The sequence below is a fragment of the Macrosteles quadrilineatus genome, unplaced genomic scaffold (assembly GCF_028750875.1).
Source record: "Macrosteles quadrilineatus isolate MER2022 unplaced genomic scaffold, UCM_ALF_1.0 Scaffold_3__2_contigs__length_128488019, whole genome shotgun sequence".
In the NCBI taxonomy this organism is placed as follows: Eukaryota; Metazoa; Arthropoda; class Insecta; order Hemiptera; family Cicadellidae; genus Macrosteles; species Macrosteles quadrilineatus.
In genome coordinates, this window is record NW_026542596.1 from 1,398,550 (window position 1) to 1,418,030 (window position 19,481).

The window sequence follows — 19,481 nt, forward strand, 5'->3', positions numbered from 1 at the left end:
ACTTTAATGTTTTGAATATAAAAAAAGTAAGTCTGTCGCAAGAGCTTGATCGACTTTCAATGAGAAATAGATCAAATACAGCTAAAATCGCAGAACGTTACGGGTTTCTGATGTAATTACTTGCAATTATGTTAACTATGCCTAACTGTGTCAGTAGGCTACTTGGCCAACAACTCACTTTAAATCTATTTGAAAGTGAGTTGGATAAAAGGCCATGAAAATGTACTTCAATGATTATTTTTTATTGGTCCAAGAGATAATAGATGCTAAGATAGTCATAAAACACAACACTGGAGGCATGATATAGGTCTTTTCTAGTTGGTAAATATGACAAGAAAAATAATTCTTAGAAATAATAAAATAATTTGCAGGTGTCGATGCGCCTGACGTTTACTCAAGCCGCTAGAGGTGTCAACAAGGAGATACATGTGAATGTGGTGGACACTTGTCCCAAATGTAATGGAACTCGCACTGAACCTGGCACCAAGGCCATCAAATGTCACATCTGCAATGGGACAGGTTATGAGCAGCTGTCTACCGGTAAGTAGCCTAACCTCTCCACAACACTGTGTATTTGTGATTTACTCAGTAGTCCTACACAGTTTCAAAACATACACTGCATCAACATGAACCCATACCAAACATTCACTATCATTGTGTAGCTTGGTTTAAAAGAATTATATGTACTCTTTGATATGTTTTGTTAAACTGATTGTAATTATACACAGCCTACTGTAGCAGGATCAAATACCTAATGATTCCAGTTTTATAGCATATCAATGGCCAGTAGCACTTACCAGTATTAATTGTTTGTAATGGAAATCAGTTCAAATCCAGTTTCATACCTTAAAAAAAAAAAATAAAGAGCATATTAATTAAATAATTTTTGGGCGTACTTGATTTTCAGGTCCATTTGTAATGAGGTCAACATGTCGGGCCTGCAATGGTACCAGGATGCTCATTAAATACCCTTGTGGAGAATGTGAGGGAAAAGGAAGCAATGTGCAGCGTAAGAAGCTTGTTGTCAGAGTGCCTCCAGGTAAACATCACTAGAAGAGTGGACTTTTGACATTCTTGTTAAATAGTTAGCGGTAGCTTGGAATTCAACGTTATCTGTTTTACCTTGATACATACAGTTTGGAAAATAATAATGAGTCGTCTTCTCAACTTAAAGAGTCAACTAAACTGTAAAAAATCCTCATCTCACCCTCTCAAAACTTAAAATTATATATATTATAAATTACTATTTTCTAAATTGAAATGATGCTATATTTATTTACTTTATAAGTGATGAAAAAAAACTCTATACCAGTTATCACACTCATATAAATCACTTACCTAATATCAATGGTACAGTAATTAATGTGGTGGGTAATTAATGATAAATTTGGAGGGCCGATTTACCGAATAGGCATGGTAGGCATGTGCCTAGGGCCCGAGACAAATGTCTTTTTTTTGGGGGCGCCAAACAAAATTATAAAATTTAAAAAAATGGTGGTTTTATTTTCATGCGATAGCAAAGCGGTAAACTTCTGGTAATCCCTCTCGGCTGTGAAGACATCATTATCGTCTCTCGTGGCCGTGTAGACATTGTAATCGTCACAAGCGATCGCAGAAAAAATCTGAATGTTTCCCGCGGTCGTGTAGACATAATTATTGTCTCCTATGATCGCGGTAATATAAACATGTCCCAAAATCGTCAGGAGATTATCGTCGTATGCCGCAAATGAGTCAAAACACTTATCTTTTCCCGTGGTCATGTGGACATTATCATCTTGTTGCGCGATCGAGGTAAAATAATGATAATCCCTCGTGGCCGTGAAGACATCATTATCGTCTCCCGAGGCCGTGTGAACATAGTAATCGCCTTCCTCGATTGCGGTAAAAAGGTAACCATCTCCCGTGGTCATGTGGAGATCATCATTGTCTTCAACTAATGAGGCAAAATTCTGATCTTTTCCCGTTGCCGTGTGGACATTATCAACGTCTTCAATGATCGGGCAAAATTCTGATTGTTTCCCGCGGTCGTGTGGACTAATCATCCCTCGCAACTCTTTAGATATCATCAATGTCTTGCGATATCTCGGCAAAATCTTGATCATCCCTCGCAGTCATATGTTGACATATTATCGTCTCCCGTGGTCACGGAAATGTCACTGTAATATATATTGCAAAGGGGCGCTACTATTAGTTGTGCCTAGTGCGCTGACAGCGTAAAAAAAGCCTGTAAATGTGTTAAACATCCATCCACTTAATATTATTAAAGTAACATTTGTCAACAAATATTTTCTGAGCAAAGAATGAAACAGAATTTGAACCAAAGTTTCAATGTGTACATGTTTAAAATGATTCAATATTTTTTCAGGAGTGGAGGATGGTCAAACAGTAAGGATGCCGGTGGGCAACAAAGAGCTGTTCATCACATTTAGAGTAGACAAGTCAGAGTACTTTCACAGAGATGGAGCTGACGTACACACAGATGCTGACATATCTCTGTCACAGGCTGTACTGGGAGGTACCATCAGGATACAAGGAATCTACGAGGACCACACAGTACAGGTATACCAACCTGGTAGAATTCACTGTCTAAAGAACATGTTCTGCAGTCACTGCGAAACTGTGATCGTCTTCTGCAGTCTTGAGAACACCTTCCACAGTCCAAAATTCCTCTGCTGTCACGAAGAAACCGTGAATTTTGTTTTCAGTCATGGCAATAGTAAATAATTATACTTTATACTTTATACTTTCTTATGAAATGGCGACCATACTATGTAGGTATTTTAAGCCAAGTATGAATGGAGATGAGTGTAGGATGAGTGGCGCGATCTTGTAGTCTTGTTAGTGACTAAGGCCGACATTCCTTAGACACAGCTGTTAATTAATAGCCCAAACAGCTAATGGCAACTAAGGGACCTACAGTTTATAGTGGAATCCGAACCACATTTTTTCCTTGGTATATACGAATTGGTCTAATTATCAGGATAGTACTGCGGATAGTAGTAGTACTCACTAGTGCGGACGTTAATCCACACCAGGGAGTATCCCATCCACAGTGTATGCCTATAAATATCCACAATCCGTGACCTCCAAGTAGCTGGATTACAGGACGACGCCACCCGTCCCAATTAAGCACACACGGCAAAATTGTGAACAGCTTTCACAGTGATGATGATATCGAAAACGAAAACATTGTATGCGGTCAATGTGAAATCGTGAACAACATCACAGGTCATGGAGAAATTGAGAATTCATCTGCAGTCATTGCAAATCAATAAATCATAAAATTCTTCTTCACACACAATGTTTTTTCGTGAAAATCTCTCGCGGTCATGGTGAAATAAAGAACATGTCCGCGGTCACCGGATAATCAATAACTTCTGAAATCCTGATTGTCTTCTGCGGACGCAATTAAGGCAAAATGATCAGTTTTCATTCGCACATCTCAAAAACGCTTTCTGCAATTCGTGAAAATAAACACTCAACTCGATCGAACCCGAGTTTGTCCTGATGCAACCCCAACAGTTGGTCCGACCCGATCCTGGTGGAAGACACCATGCTCTAGTTACGATAACCATTACCGAATCCTTGATTGTAGCCCATCTCTGGATAATTGCGTCAATTACACTTTCACAAACATATATTTACACTATTTACATTTGAAGTTAATTCATCAAAATAAATAACTTTCTGTTGCAAAAGCAGCAAGGAACTCTCATAAGTCCATGAAGGATTTCTTAAAATATTCTTTGACATGAGTAAAGGCTCTGGTTCCCTTGTTTCCTTCATTTTTATAGATTTTATCTCTCCCCACTCTTTGTTATTTCTCTCTTCCATTCACATGCAAAAATGCTGTTGACATGTTGATTAATGGCAAACATCTTTCCTATGAAACCCTGCCCCTTGTAGTCACATTGTTCGTATCTTACTCCCTTAGGTTTTATCATTTCCCCAGTGTAGGTGCGTAGCTCTACACCAGTCTTGTAAAGTCTTTTGGAGGAAAATTGTCTTTTGTAGTCTTCATAAAAAATCTATGTAAGTGATGATGTTCCAGTATCCAAGTCCAAAGTAACGTTTTTTCCTTCTAATTTTATTTCAATTGGAAATTTGTCATCCATCTTTTTATCGGACAATAAATTAATTTCATGATTGTTTTCTTCGAAAATGTCATTATTTTCAGTGTAATGAACTTGTCTTTTACTGGTTTTATGTTTACTAAGGCATACTCTTGAAATATGTCCGATCTTTTCACAGGTGTTACAGGTTTCATCAATCATTATTCATTGGACAAACATTCGCTCTATATTTTATATCCCCACATTGGTAGCATTTCCCTTCCAATGACTCAAAATCTGTTGTACAAAATTTACTTGTATGATTTAGTTCTGGATCCGTGAATTTGTTCATCGGATGTAATAATATTCCTAGCATTGAACTTCACTTGATTTATGTCCTTCCACTCTTTTGACATATCATGGTACTTTTTAATTTTAAGTTCTAAATAAGTTAATTTTAAGTATTAAATAACCAATGCTAAATGGTATTTAAGAAATGTCCTTTAATTTGGAATGTATTTACTAATTTGCCATTGTACTGTGGGTGATTTGTTATTCAAGCGTACTAGCTGCTTCACCCCGTTTGACAATAAATTGAAAGAATAACAAACTAATAAGTACAGCTGAGGTATTTTTAACATTAGGTATATGGAAAGTTCCCTTTAGGAAGGAATTACCTTAAAGGGCAATTTATGAAATAATGGATGTTGTGTGCAAGGTTTCTTGTCATGATGAACATTTTAAGTATATGGTTTATGGGGTTCTGACTTGTATTTTTCTCAAAAGTTCATGGGTACTTTGGGATTTATATATGGATGACAGTTCATTTATTAACATTTTTCTAAATCTGTCAGGGCTACCTATCATTCCATAAGACATAAGACCAATGTTAAATATATTAAAATTTCATTTAAAGTTTTTAACGAAAATCAAATTTTCCCAGAACAGTGGCTAGCTAGCATGGATATTGTTTTTAGCCTGAAACTAAGATATTCCTGACAATTTAGAGGGAATCATAGGAGCCGATTTTGAAATCATAGTGCGGAAACGATACTCGTGTTATGGTATAGATTCTATTATGTAACTCAATCATCATAGTATTAACAATAATAATATGTACAGAACAGGCGTCTATAAAAAATTATAGTATAGCCAGTAAATTTGGAAAGCACATCACTTATCAAATTTAATAATTATTTTAAATCTTTCAGATAGCGCCAGGAACTTCTTCCCACACCAGAATACGTTTAAGCGACAAGGGACTGAAAAAAGTTAACACTACAAGTCAGTACGGAGACCACTACGTGCACATCAGAGTAAAGGTAAATACATTATATTTTCACCAGCTTTTTCACAATTACGGGATGTTTTCCATTAGAGATGTGTGAGCACAGGTTTTTCAGGTCGAGTCGAGTTAGAGTCGAGTTTGCCTGTATAAACTATTTTATGTTAATCAAACCGATATGTTATTTTAACCAAATGAATGTTTTATATTAATTCGAGTTTCATTTGAAAAATAAATAGTATACGAACTGGGCAATGCTGATAACCTAATAAGCAGCTATTTATGCTATTTAGATAATTTTCTCAAGTATATTCCTTTATTCGTAGTTTTTTTTCATTACATTTGTTTTATGGAATAAAGATAGTCACTTAGCCTACATGTAAATCACGCATCAGCAGTTGGTCGCATTTCACGAATCTTTGACCCATACTGTGAGTAAAAGCTGTGTTTACGTTGTATGTATAAAGTTGGGCATACTTTGTTCAATGTTAAGAGGGTATTAACGGTCCAGTTTGATGGAAAAGGAGTCGTGGATTTTGAAACTATGTAGACTACCACTACCAGAAAGATGTTGATTCAAGTGAGACTTAGAACTGGCCATTTCAAATGCAGATTTGTATTATATTTTACTCAAATAGTTTTTTTGTCTCTTTTGACCCTTAATACTTTTTTTATAGTCACTGTTGATAAGATTTTCCATAAACTCACAATGTTGATAAGGAGTTCATTTTACCTTCCCCTTGTGACAACATTAGGAAAAAATATTTGTGTCCCAGTTAGTCTGTTCTGACTCAAAATTTATAGATTATTTGCAGTACTAACAAATCCAATCTAACGACCCCAATTAAAAAAATTGGTATTTTTTAGAAGGGACTTCCAGAGCACATTTAATTATAAAGTTGTATAACACTATATAATGACCCGAGTCAACATTGCCATTAAACATCAAGTCGTCACATACTTCTTCGCCAGAACCGAATGGTAAGTCACGGTTTCTCAAGCAACTTCCCTGTGTACTTGAAAAAAATATTCACTGATATATTGTAGTTCCACGTATCCCAGCGTACTCGCCAACTCGAGAAGGTAAAGTTTGGTACCACTGAACGTCTAACACTGATCTTGAGTAAGATTCGTCACCTACTATAAAATGTTTGTATGTTTCCCACTCATTAGCAATTATATGTACAACTTGCAAGCGGATTTCCCCATGATTATTCTGGTGGCCGTACAAAATAAATTATATTGATCAAAACAGTAAGTTTCTGTTCCCTACTATGGGTATTATTTCACATTCCATACTCAAACTTAAACTCAATTACCCCTTCAGATCACTTTGCAGGAAAACTAAAACATTTCAAAAATAAGTTAACAAATACACTTTCCTTCATCAAAATCGTGTGTTTATAAACAGAAACTCCAAGTTTAATAATTGCATACTGAAAGTGAGGTTATAAACATAATTACAAATGTCTGACAAACATTAAACAGCTGACGAATAATTTATAAACCGTGTATTATATTCTTCAATAAGAATTGTATTGACTCGACCTTTAAAGGGCTGTAGGTCGTGGCCCTTAGAAAAAACGTAAATTCTAAGGAAGTTCGGCAAATCTACACACTATCCCCTTTAATTTGAGACATAAATCTTGTAAATCGGTCCAGTAATTACTGAGAAAACAGTGTTACAACTGTGTATTAAATATATAGATTATAAAAAAATTAATTATTAATATTTGTGCATATCAATAAGTGAGCATATATCTATATATCTAATTCCGTAAGCCCAAAATTTTACAATGAAATTGTGAGCGAACAAGAGGTCGTAGAAAACTGGGAGAGGTCTCATTTTAAAGGTCTGGGCATGAAATTTTGGGGAAAATTATTAATTTTTCTTAATTATGCACCAAAAAGGTTGTTAGGGAATAAAATAATTCACATTTAAATAGCATGGGAATCTAATTGTATGTCTCGAGTACTTGTACATCTCTATTTTCCATAAAATAAAATATATAAAAGGCATTTTTTAAAACAACACTGGTTGGGTATGTTATGATTTGTACAGCTTTGCTACTGAGCAGTTATTTAGAGTACCTGTCCTCTGTATGGGCTTGTCGTAAAAGTATAAAATGCTTAAATTGAGTTGTACTCATGCTCTGCGTTTGCAATGGGGGAGAACATGGTTTGATATTTCTTGCTTTTATTCATTTACTTTATTCAATCCCTACATAAACATTTTTTATTTATAATTTTATCTACAATAGTCTATGTTTTTCAGCTATTTATGTAAAACACTGTCTAACCTCTCATCACCACTGTCATTGCCCAATACGCCGCCCGATTTGCCGTCGCTTTCACTGTCATTTTCACACAAAAGTCTGTCAGTCTCATTCAAGAAGATGCGATCAAATACGTTTGAATGCCCCATTCATTAGTTATAAAACATAAAAATAAGCCCGTAGCTAAGTTATAAGGACTTATCACCACTGAAAGTACGAACACAAACAAACACAAACGTCTGAACACAATTTAATTGAGTTTTGACGCTTAGAGAGTTTTTTTAGCAAATAGATTTTTTGTAAATAAAAAATTAGATTGTACTAACTGCTTCTATGTGTAGGCAAAATTTAATATTAAGTAAAATAATAACAGATTATGATTCAGTAAACTGAATTTTTTTAGATTCCAAAGAAACTCACTGATAAGCAGCGAGCCCTGATGATAGCTTACGCTGAGCTTGAGGAAGACACCCCAGGTATCATACGGGGAATCGCTCTCAAGAAAGATGGTAAGTTATATTTATTCATCGGAAATTGTCAAAAGTTTAGATTTAATTGTTAAATATTATGTAATAAGTGCAAGTACACAGAACTCAAATTCAGTATTTAAAGAAAGTTTAGAGAAAAAGTTTGAAACTGCCTTTCAATTGCCTTTTGGTTTACCTTTTGACGTTTTCCGCCAAACCCCACAGCAAGAAGTACCGTTGGATATTTCATTTCCACTCAGACTAAGACCTGATGGGTATGTGTGTATGAGAAGTTGAGGAACTGTGTTCCGCTTGTGAAAACAAAGATTAAGCGCTGGAGCCTGAAGGTTGGTGCGAGTATTCCAATCTCAATGGAGGCATTGCAGAAGGAATGTGTGTGTAAAATGTTATCATTTTAAAACTTGACATTGACTGCCATTTCTATTTGCTTGGACTGTAATGTTGTTCTGTTGTGGTTCCTAACAATACCAACTAACAACTTTGTGGCCTTAACTAGAACTACCTAGTGTTATGAATCCTACCAGTAGCTTTATGTAGTATTATTATTGTTGGTTTTATTCCCAGCGTATTAGCAAGATATTGTATGTTGCTTGTATATTATTTGTTTTATATTGCAGTATTAGAAAGACTCTGCAATGGCTGTTTATCTAATAGCAATTCCTTATCAAATATTGATTAAATTGAGAGTTTTGATTAGAATCTTAATTAACAATCAGTCTAGTGAGATCTATTTAGTACGGTAATTATTTTTTATTGTTAGTGATTGTGAATTACCAAATTCACCAAATTTTCAATAAAAAAAATACGTAATTAACTTGAACTTATCTTTCGCAAGCTTGATTCACTTGTCACTTTTCATGACTGAGAATTAGTTCAAAAACAAAGACATCAATGATAAATTTACTACAAATATTTTTTTCCGAATCGCTAGCTCACTTCCAAAGTATTGTAGCACTGTCTATAAATTAATATGCCTGTGCTTGAATGATCGCTTTAGCACCAAACCACTTTTTGACAGTTCATAAGTATTACCATTTCATTGATAGGTAAAACTTACTGTCAAATTTCAAACATATGTAAAAAAACTTTACATTTTTATCAAAATTCATGTTTATCTATATTTATTCTTCTCACTACAAAACAATAACCATATATTTAAGCCAGTAATTACAAATTTTGTTTTCAATTCATCTAACTAACACAAATTAATAAAGTTTTAATTCTGTTTTAGGGAACCCTAATCTAGATGAACAGCCATTGGCAGGGTCGGAAGAACGCTTAAAGGAATCTGAGGACGGAATTTTAACAAAAATTAAAAAAGCTATATTTGGATAAACGGTAGTATTGTGAGTTAAATAAATCAATTGTGTGTTTAATATCAATGTGTTATGTCAGTTTAGTAGTCCTATTGTGTGTTGAATAGGGACTAAGATTATTTAAGTGGATGTTTAATTAAATACATAGTTCAATAATCTTATAAAAAGATTTGAAACATTGTGAGGTAATCATTAGGCTGGCTAGGTTTTGCTTACTTACTGTATAATAAGGGGTGTAACAAGGTATTGGCAAAAAAAGGCCCCCGCCAAGGGCGCAGGAAGCATTGGTGTGCAAAATTGGCAATTGAATAGTTGTAAGAATAATTGAAAATATTTTTTTATATTCACAGTTCTAATGGAATTGTGGTAGGCTACTAACTAGAATTGAAAAAAGATTGTCCATACTTCGCCACGTAGAATAATATAATTATGGGAGGAGCGGAGCGCTTTTGTATGTTGTACGTCGAACTACCGCCCAACTTAATGTGAACTGCAAGGCGGGAATTTTTTTGGTAGGATAGTTGGCAGTGCAGCAGTGCCTTTGTATTTTGTCTATTTAAAAGTGAGTAGTATAGTGTTTATATAGTCAATGGTAGTAGTGACAACAAGGTACCTAACCGGCTTAACATAATCTGGCCACAGACTGATTAATTGTTTATGTTAATATTAACACTGTTTTTTTAAATATCTTAAAATTAAATTGCTTATGAAGTTTTTATTCATTTTCGGTTGTTATTGGTCTTAATAGACAATAGACCTATAGGTAGTGCGCTCAAGGGTCGGCCTCTTCGCTGCACTACGGTATAAATCAGCCAACCCGTTAAAAGATTACGAAACACTGTTGTACCGGTTCAAACTACACATACTATTTTGTACAGTATATCACGCAGAAGATGATGTCTTGAGTATTGCTGCGCCCTTGAAAATATTCCCATAAGAGTAATGTTAAACTTGTGACCGTATAACACCTTCCCAAGTCGTTATAAAAAAATAGTTTTGGGGTCAAATTAAAGATAAATGTTCTTTAGGGAAATGCCTTTTTTATAACAAACTTTAAAATTGTTTACGGTAAATTAGAGTTTGTAAAAAAAAGGCATTTCCCTAGAGAACAGTCATACTGTTATTGTGACGACAAAATTATATCGTTGCACTACTGAAGACTCTTAAATAATCATCGTGGCCGAATATTCAGCAGCTATGCTACCTAAAAAAATGCCATGAGATATTAAAAAAACTTGCTAAAATACACAAATCTTACCATTTTAAATTCCTATGAGATATTTGTAAAAAACTTTATAAAACATACAAAACTTACTATTTCACACCTAAAATTGCAAAAAACTACCGGAGAAGGACCCCCGGTCCCTCCTTTTGCTGAGGCTTGCGCGGACTAGTATTATTCGCCAAGGGCGCCACATACTCGTAGCTACGTCCCTGTGTACAATCAAAAATTCAAATTGAGATATCTTGTGTAGATTTGTTTTTATTTGTTATGGTACCTATCTTTAAACAACAGTGTAATGTAAACACCTATCATGTGACCCCTCATTTTAAAGGAACCTAACCTAATCAAAATGGCAGCCATTTTAATTATTTAAGATGAGAAAGCAAGATAAAGTCTAGACACCCCCAGTTAACTTTAAAAATGTAGTATTTTAATACTGACCAAAAGGTGAATTCTCTTTTTTTGTAAAGGTATGCTGAGTTTAGTTTTCCTGAACCTGTTAAAAAGTTAATAGGGGATATTTAAAAATGACTGCCATTTTGATTAGGGGTGCAATATGGACCTCTAGTTTGCGCCATTTAATTTCTCTTGAGAAACAATTTAAAATGAGGGGTCACATGATAGGTGTTAACATTTGAAAATTTGGGGCTGCCCCCAAAATACCTCATTTTGGGGGCCGGGTACAAGTTCTAAATTTAATGAAAAAGTGTGTTTCTTTATGTTGTAAACATGTGCCGAGTTTGGTTTTCCCACTGCCACATGTTATAAAGTTAACTGGGGGTGTCCAGACTTTATCTTGCTTGCTCATCTTAAATTAAAATGGCTGCCATTTTGATTAGGGGTGCAATATGGACCTCTAGTTTGCGCCATTTAATTTCTCTTGAGAAACAATTTAAAATGAGGGGTCACATGATAGGTGTTAACATTTAAAAATTTGGGGCTGCCCCCAAAATACCTCATTTTGGGGGCCGGGTACAAGTTCTAAATTTAATGAAAAAGTGTGTTTCTTTATGTTGTAAACATGTGCCGAGTTTGGTTTTCCCACTGCCACAGGTTATAAAGTTAACTGGGGGTGTCCAGACTTTCTTGCTTGCTCATCTTAAATTAAAATGGCTGCCATTTTGATTAGGGGTGCGATATTGACCTTTGGTTTGCGACATTCAATTTCTCTTGATAAACCCTTTAAAATGAGGGGTCACATGATAGGTGTTTACATTTGAAAATTTGGAGCTGCCCCCAAAATTCCCCATTTTGGGGGCTGGGGCAAAGTTGTAACTTTGATGAAAAAGTGCAACTTCTAATGTTGTAAATATGTGCTGAGTTTGGTTTTCCTACTGCAACTCGTTAAAAAGTTAACTGGAGGGTTCCAGACTTTTGCCTAACCCTGTATGAGTCTCCAATAAAAGAAATCTAGTATCTCCTGAAGTAGAAGTAATCCTGAAGTCCTCTTTATGGCGATTGGTTTTGAAGTCTATGGTGTCATTGTCAAGCTAGACGCCATAGACAATGAGGTTATAGATGTCAAATCTGGTTGCCATATAGACGACTTCAGGTTACTTGGACGAAAGAATATAATTTAACTTGTATGTGAGAAATTAAGGAAAAGCCAATTGGCTGATGAGGAGTGTCATATACAAGGATTAGGGATCAGCTAGCTTACCTGGTAGATACGAGTCCAGATTAGCATTGGTAACACACACAAAACACATAACACAAAACAGTAAAACTTAATATTTCGTCTCTATTAGGGACTTCATTAGAAGGGAGAATAAAGAAGATTTACAGTTACAGTTCAAATTTAAAAGTTCCGCTACAGTGCTGTTAAATTGAAATAAAAATTAAAAATTATTGCTATGTACATCTATATATACACACACTCATATACACAAAGTAGGTTGATTAAAAGTTAAGTGAAAAAATGTGAAGCTAGCTGAGGAAATTGTTGGGTGGATTATCTGATATTAAGGTCAGGAGGGTTTCTGGAGTCAGTAATGTGGTAGGCTAGTTCCCACCTTCTGAGGAGGGAGCTGTTGCATTGGGCTTTGGGAGGAATTTGATGGCTTTTGTGGTAAAACATGTATCAAAATCTAAGTTGTGGTTTGCTACATAATGCATATAAGGCAATTGGTTTGTATTTGTTGGTTTTAACATCCTATCTATATCCATTCATCCCTTTTCTTAGTGATTGGGTGGTATATATTGGGCTTGGCAGTGATTGCACTGTAGCTGGTAGATAAGGGTCTCATTATTCCAGGTTATGGATGGCAGCTGTTGTAGTGTAGGTACTGTCGGTGGCTGGTGGGTTTGGTGTAGACAGTAGTAGAGATTGAGCCATTTTTCAGTTCCACCATGACGTCAAGAAAGTGAACTGTAGCTTCAGATAATTCCCAAGTGAATTTTAATGTTGATAATAAATGTAGGTTGTTTAAAATATGGTTGAGGCTATCTTGAATAAGAATAAGAATAAGAATAAGAATAAGAATATTTATTTTCCTTTAGACAAATACATGCATTTGGAATCGTCATAATAATCACAAGGCAAATTCAATAACAATCAACATCATGCTTCTACAAAACTCTCAAAATTTCTACAATAAATAAATAATATATAATAATAAATAATCACTTTATGTTCACAACTAAAACTAAAAGATGCAAGGTCTAATTACACATGCAAGCTTGTCCATGGGGCCAAATGATAAAGATGTTGACTATGTATCTAAACCAACAGGTTGGTTGTAGAGTCATTTTCAGTTTGCCCATAAACAAGTTGGCATACGAGGGGGCCATTCTGGTACCCATGGCAATCCCTTTTATCTGCAAGAAGTGGTGGTCCTGGAATGAAAATGGTTTTTCCGAGGATAAATTTGGTGAAGCTGATGATAAAGGAAGTCTTAGGGAGTTCACCTTTAGTTCTTTTATCAAGGTAATGTTCGACTCCAGCAAGTCCTTTGGCGTGGGGGATATTGGTATATAGGGATGTAACGTCTATTGTAGCTAGGATGGAGTTAGGTGTGAGCTTGTTGAGAAGTCCCTAATAGGGATGAAATATTAAGTTTTACTGTTTTGTGTTATGTGTTTTGTGTGTGTTACCAAAACTAATCTATCTACACCACTCTATCTACCAGGTAAAGTAGCTGATCCCTATCCTTGTATATAATAATCCTTAACTTCTTGAATATAATTTGTAAAGTAATCCGGAAGGCAACACACAAAATGAAGTCCTAAAGAAGTTTTCATTAAAAGGATATGTTTTCTGAATTCTAATAAATAATAATACCTGCTAAATCAGGCTTACACAGGAAATGATATAGTAGGCCTACACACAGTATACAGTATACAGTAGATTATCCTAATGAAACAATTGGGGATTTGGGGTGTTTGGATACCAATTTCTTGGATAGCTTTCCATGAAAACTCTCATTTCCACTGTTGATTACAAACACTAATTTTAACTGCCTCAGTATCTTGGGCTTCTCAGAAACACTATGTCCTGAAGTCTGCATTTGTTATATTAATAGTGTGTTTATTTAGTTATCACCTGATTCTGATTTAATGTATTATTATTTTATGTTTACTTTATGTTATGGGTTATTGGATGTGAAATACAAAAGGGGTTTAATATAGTATATTAAAGGCACAACACACTAAGCACTGTGCGTTTACTTTTAGAGGACATAGTTAGAATCAAACATCACAGCAGAACAGCGTACAAACTGTCATTGACAAAAACCTTAGGAAAACTGAGTGAAAATAGCGCACGGTTATATCGGACAAGATTTTGTTCATATGAGGCAATATCTTTGCAGTATTCCCTCGTGGAACTTGTGGTTCGCGCACAATGTAATTAAAATTTTGTTTTTTCCTGCTTTTGGTTGACCACTATTTATGATAACCATAAATTGGATAATCAATGCTCTACCTTTACTGTCTTTGAAAATATAAAGAAAATGGAAGATTTCCTCAAGTAAACAAAAGTATGAAAAACATGAGGTATAAAAATTTAACCCTCCGAGTGTTAGGTGTCGAAAAATCGACACATAACACACTTTGTGTAGTGTTTTGTGTTGATTTTTCCACTCACAAACACTGTTTACAGCAAAGGCTCTATGACTGACAAAATCGGATTGAACTGGATCGAGTTAGGTATCGTTCTTTTCGTTAGATTCTAAGCTTTCTAAAGGTCTGTCTCTAAGCGCTGTATGTTCTCCGAGCCGATCGTAATTGTAGCAGACAGCTGACGTGCATATTTCTAAACAGGTTAGTTAACCTCGGACCGATGACTGATGTGTTTTATTATGTTTATCATTGTTTTAGAGTTAAAAATCAAAAGTAGTGATATACGTGGTGCATTATAAGAAGATTCAAGTGATTTTGAAGGGCTGGTTGATGATCCTGAAGAAGTAGGTAGTGATATTGATGTAAATTATCAGCCAGATTCCTAGCTATGGTTAGGCTATGCATTCTTAGCTAAACGCTATGTACCGAAATCTGTTTTTTGCCCATAACTTATTTATTTGCAGATCTACAGTAGAACTCCGATTATCCGAATCAATAGGGACCAGACCCCATTCGGATAATCAAAAATTCGGATAATCGGATTTTTACCGGAATTCCAGGAATTTTAAAGAAAAATCCTCATTTACGGTACTAAGTGAACTTTTAAATAATAATAATTTAAATCAGAACATTTTTACAGTTTACAATGCTCATAGTACAAGTGTTCTATACATGTTATTAAGTCAATAGTGTTCCATCAAAGTCCAAAATTGGCTAAATGTGTTTAATAACAATTCTTTGATATTTTGCAAAACTTATTACTGTAGCTGTACGTTTTCAAAATTGTTGAAATAAGCGATTCGGATAATTGGAGATTCGGTTAATTGGAGTTCGGATAATTGGAGTTCTACTGTACTTCCTTATATGATTATATATTTGTAATTCTCATAAAATTTAGAACAAAGTGGCTATTTTCAAATATTTATAGGCCTATAATTTATACAACTTCATTGAGCGCGAACTTATTTTTTTTTTTGAAAATCTTCCAAAAAATTTTTTTTTTTACCTAAAAGATTTATTTGTAACAAATGTTCCTTATGTTTTATGTATAATATTGAAGCCCATGATTTTCCAAACAAAATGGTATATAGAACAGTATAATTAACATTGTTTTTAAGCTTCTCAGATCTGTTTTAATAAAACCTTGCAAATGTGCAAAAAATAGGCAAACATTAAGGCCAAAACTATGGACCCTCGGAGGGTTAATATCCCCCATAAAAATCATGAAAAATAATCAACGCTCTATTGTCTTTGAAAATATAATATAAAATGTAATATTTCCTCAAGTAAACAAAAATATAAAGAACACGATGTATAAAAATCTAATATCTCCTATCAAGTTCATGAAAGTTTAACAGAAGTAAATTATTGTTAAGTAGGTCTACATGAAAACAAATTGTCTTATGTTGTGTATGAAAATCTGCTATCTCCTGCCTAAAAAAAAATTTAACACCTGAAGTACTTAAAAAATATAATATCTCATGAATTTATACAAAAATGTTTAACCTCTTTTTAAATGCAGGACAATGTAAAATGTTCAGAAAAATTAAAAAAGTAATTATGGTTGATAGTTAAGATTCCGGTTAAATAATTTTCACTCTTACTATTCCAAATCATTCAAAGACTTGTTTAAGTACCTAGTAACTTTGCTGCTAGAGTATAAACCGAAAGAAAAACTGAGGAGCAATTTACACAGGAAAGGTTGTTAATCTGACGGCGCAGACACGTCCGTAAACCTTCCCTCTCTAATAGACTCTTGTCTCACCAATCACCTTCATCCACCTGATGACTGACTCACTCTCGCTAGTCCTTCAGTGAAATTACATTTGCCAAATAAAGAGAATGTGATTTAAATTCAGAGTGTCCACATTCTGGAAAGTCAGAGATAGTCATGGAAAGTCATGGAAATAGGCAATACCCCCGCCACAGCAAACCTGCAGACTAAGCAAATTTCCATTTGCCTAATTGGATTCACATTTCACACTAAAATTTCTCCTAATAAAATATCACATTTATTCCCTATTTAAATAGCATTAGTTTAACGAGTACCTCTAGTTTGAAACAGGAAGGGTAAAAAAAAAAATTATGTCAATAGTTAGGTACGAAATAAATGCATTTTCCAAATTTTATCAAAATATGCTCATAAACAAGCACACAACAACAGTTTACTTATTCTTTAAGAATAAAATGGATGTTTTAAATTTACATTTTTTTTAAAATTTTCTCCGTAACCATTAGGCGCATAAAACGCTTCAACATACTAAATTATTTGTTTTTAAGCTCTACAATATGGTTTGGAAAGAAATTGCTAAATTTTATGTTTTTAGGGTCAAAAATGAGAAAAACCAATTTTTACCCCATAAAACCCCGCATAAACCCCTGTTCCCATGGTCTGATCATGCTGGTTCGTGAACTCATTAGAATAAATGTAGACTTACATGTTTACACAAAATTTCATCAAAATCAGATAATTTTTGCTCCAGTTATCGATATTGTGCTAACGGACACACACACACACATATATATATACATATATCAATTTGAACGGTTGGTGTTTTTGGCCTCTAGGGACCTCAAAACGAAAAAGCAAATCGGTCCCGGGTCCAGGTCTTACCATGAGAACCACGGTAATAGCTTATTCCCTATATGGAAATTCACTAAAAAGTAATGGAAGTCATGGAAATCCCCAATGAAGGATGGATTTGACGGGATTTTTTGATGCTCCAGTCGGCCATAACCCTGACTATTGTAGCATTTTTCAGGGTCTTTCACTAATGTACCACTATTCAATTAACTATAGTTGTATTAGTTTATGAGTTTTGAGTTTGTATTAGTTCACTACAATCTGTCCCTTCTTGGTATCTTATCATTTAATTAATGTTTTTAAGATATTGTTGCAACAGTAGTGTATATTAAAATGTTACAACTTTATTATTGCAACTCAAATTGCAATACAAACATCGTTTTAATGTTTTGAGTTGTCTTAAATTAAGTATTTTCTAAGTTAAGCTAAATTTTTAAACACTTAAAAAAGAAGCTTTCCAAAGAAGCTTTCCGTCCTGGCTTTCAAAAGAAAAGTGAAAAAGATGTAAAATATTGTATATAGATTATAATTTTGTTTTGTCATACACAGTGTTTTGTATTATAATTTTTGTATATTTTTAAGTTAGTTATATTGACAAGAGTCACTTTGTAAAACAGTTCTTGTACTGAAAGACGCTCGCAAATAAAGGCATTTTTATTTATTTATTTATTTATCACTCTAAACTCAATAAAAAATAAATAAGTATATTGGAAGGAAAAAAGAAAGTGGAGAGAGAACTTGGCCTTGATATAACCAGCTGATCTCTAGTTGTTGATTTTTATGTTATGTTTTGAATTTGGATTATAAACACTAGGCCTAACTTGTTTAAAAATGATTATTTCATTAAAATAGTTTAATTAATAGATAAAATAACAATCTCCTTTCAATGAAAACTTCTTTAGGCCTTCATTTTGTCTGTTGCCTTCCGGATTACTTTACAAATTATATTCAATAAGTTAGGGATTATTATATACAAGGATAGGATCAGCTAGTTTACCTGGTAGATAGAGTCCAGATTAGTTTTGGTAACACACACAAAACACATAACACAAAACAGTAAAACTTAATATTTCATCTATATTAGGGACTTCTCAACAAGTTCACACCTAACTCCACCCTAGCTACAATAGACGTTACATCCCTACATACCAATATCCCCCACGCCAACGTACTTGCTGGAGTCGAACATTACCTTGATAAACGGACTAAAGGTGAACTTCCTAAAGCCTCTTTTATCATGAGACCACACATAACCTTTGTTTATTTAGTGAAACAGGTATATGGCGTTCAATAATAAACAGCACTTTTTATGGTTGGATCTTAAGGTTAAGAAAAGTTTATAGCTATTTTATAGTTTAAAACTAAACCCAGCAGGACTAAATCATTAGACTGAGTAATTGAAGAACCTGCTGGTCTAAATAAAAGCAATTAAAACTGAAACAACTTTCACATTCTGGACCCATAGATCATTAATATTTGGGCTTAACTATCCCTAGTGTGTCCTTATAAAAAACTTAAAAAAAAATTGGGCTTGTGTGAAATTTAAAACAAGTGCCTGACTAGAGTGTTATCCAACAATGGTTTGTTTCAGGTTCCAAGCAAACTTTTGAAGGGGAAGACGAGCTACTGAACCAAGTACGGAATGCTTTAAATGACGTCAGGCCAGAGAGAATAGGTAAAAAGGTTGTAGACAATGTAGAAGATCATTCCACAGATACAAAACGTGGTGAAATACATTAATTTAACCAATAAATAGTGACTATTAGCGATAAGTCGGCAATTATTGTCAACCAGTCAAATATATCTATGTTACTTGAAACCCAGAAAATTATGTGATAAAAGCTTAAGTTCGTTGTTAACTTGCTTTGTTGTTATTTTTGTACATACACCCACTGAGATATTCTGGCAAATGTTAATAAAGCTGGCTTAGTAAAATAAATGTGTTTTATTTATAGGTTAACTAATTGAAATGTATAAAGAACTGCACTACTTTTAGGTATAACGCACAACATAGAACATGACTTACTTTTAGCATGGATGACGTTAGACAGCCGTTCAGCGGGCAATCTGGTAGGTAGCAATGACGTCACGGCATTGGTACAGTGCAGCCAACACCGTTAAAACAATCTAGTCCTCTTAAGCCTTGATTATATATTACACTCGCCAACCCTTATAAAATAGTTGGCCCACAACTTA

General features: G+C 34.3%; 1 protein-coding gene across 3 annotated transcripts in view; it reads left to right on the top strand.

The window, feature by feature from the left end:
* Positions 1-19,218, top strand: part of LOC128990121 (protein tumorous imaginal discs, mitochondrial-like) — a 31,298-nt gene extending 12,080 nt beyond the window's left edge. The window contains exons 4-10 of one of the 3 annotated variants that reach the window (XM_054412382.1): positions 372-540; positions 908-1,039; positions 2,366-2,559; positions 5,264-5,374; positions 8,017-8,122; positions 9,333-9,439; positions 18,877-19,008. In XM_054412382.1, the coding sequence (XP_054268357.1) occupies positions 372-540; positions 908-1,039; positions 2,366-2,559; positions 5,264-5,374; positions 8,017-8,122; positions 9,333-9,436 (816 nt within the window). In that variant the 3' untranslated portion in view covers positions 9,437-9,439; positions 18,877-19,008. Of the gene's footprint in view, positions 1-371; positions 541-907; positions 1,040-2,365; positions 2,560-5,263; positions 5,375-8,016; positions 8,123-9,332; positions 9,448-18,876 lie in introns of all 3 variants that reach the window. The other 2 variants (XM_054412381.1, XM_054412380.1) reach the window with 2 other exon arrangements.
* Positions 19,219-19,481: the final 263 nt, after the last annotated feature.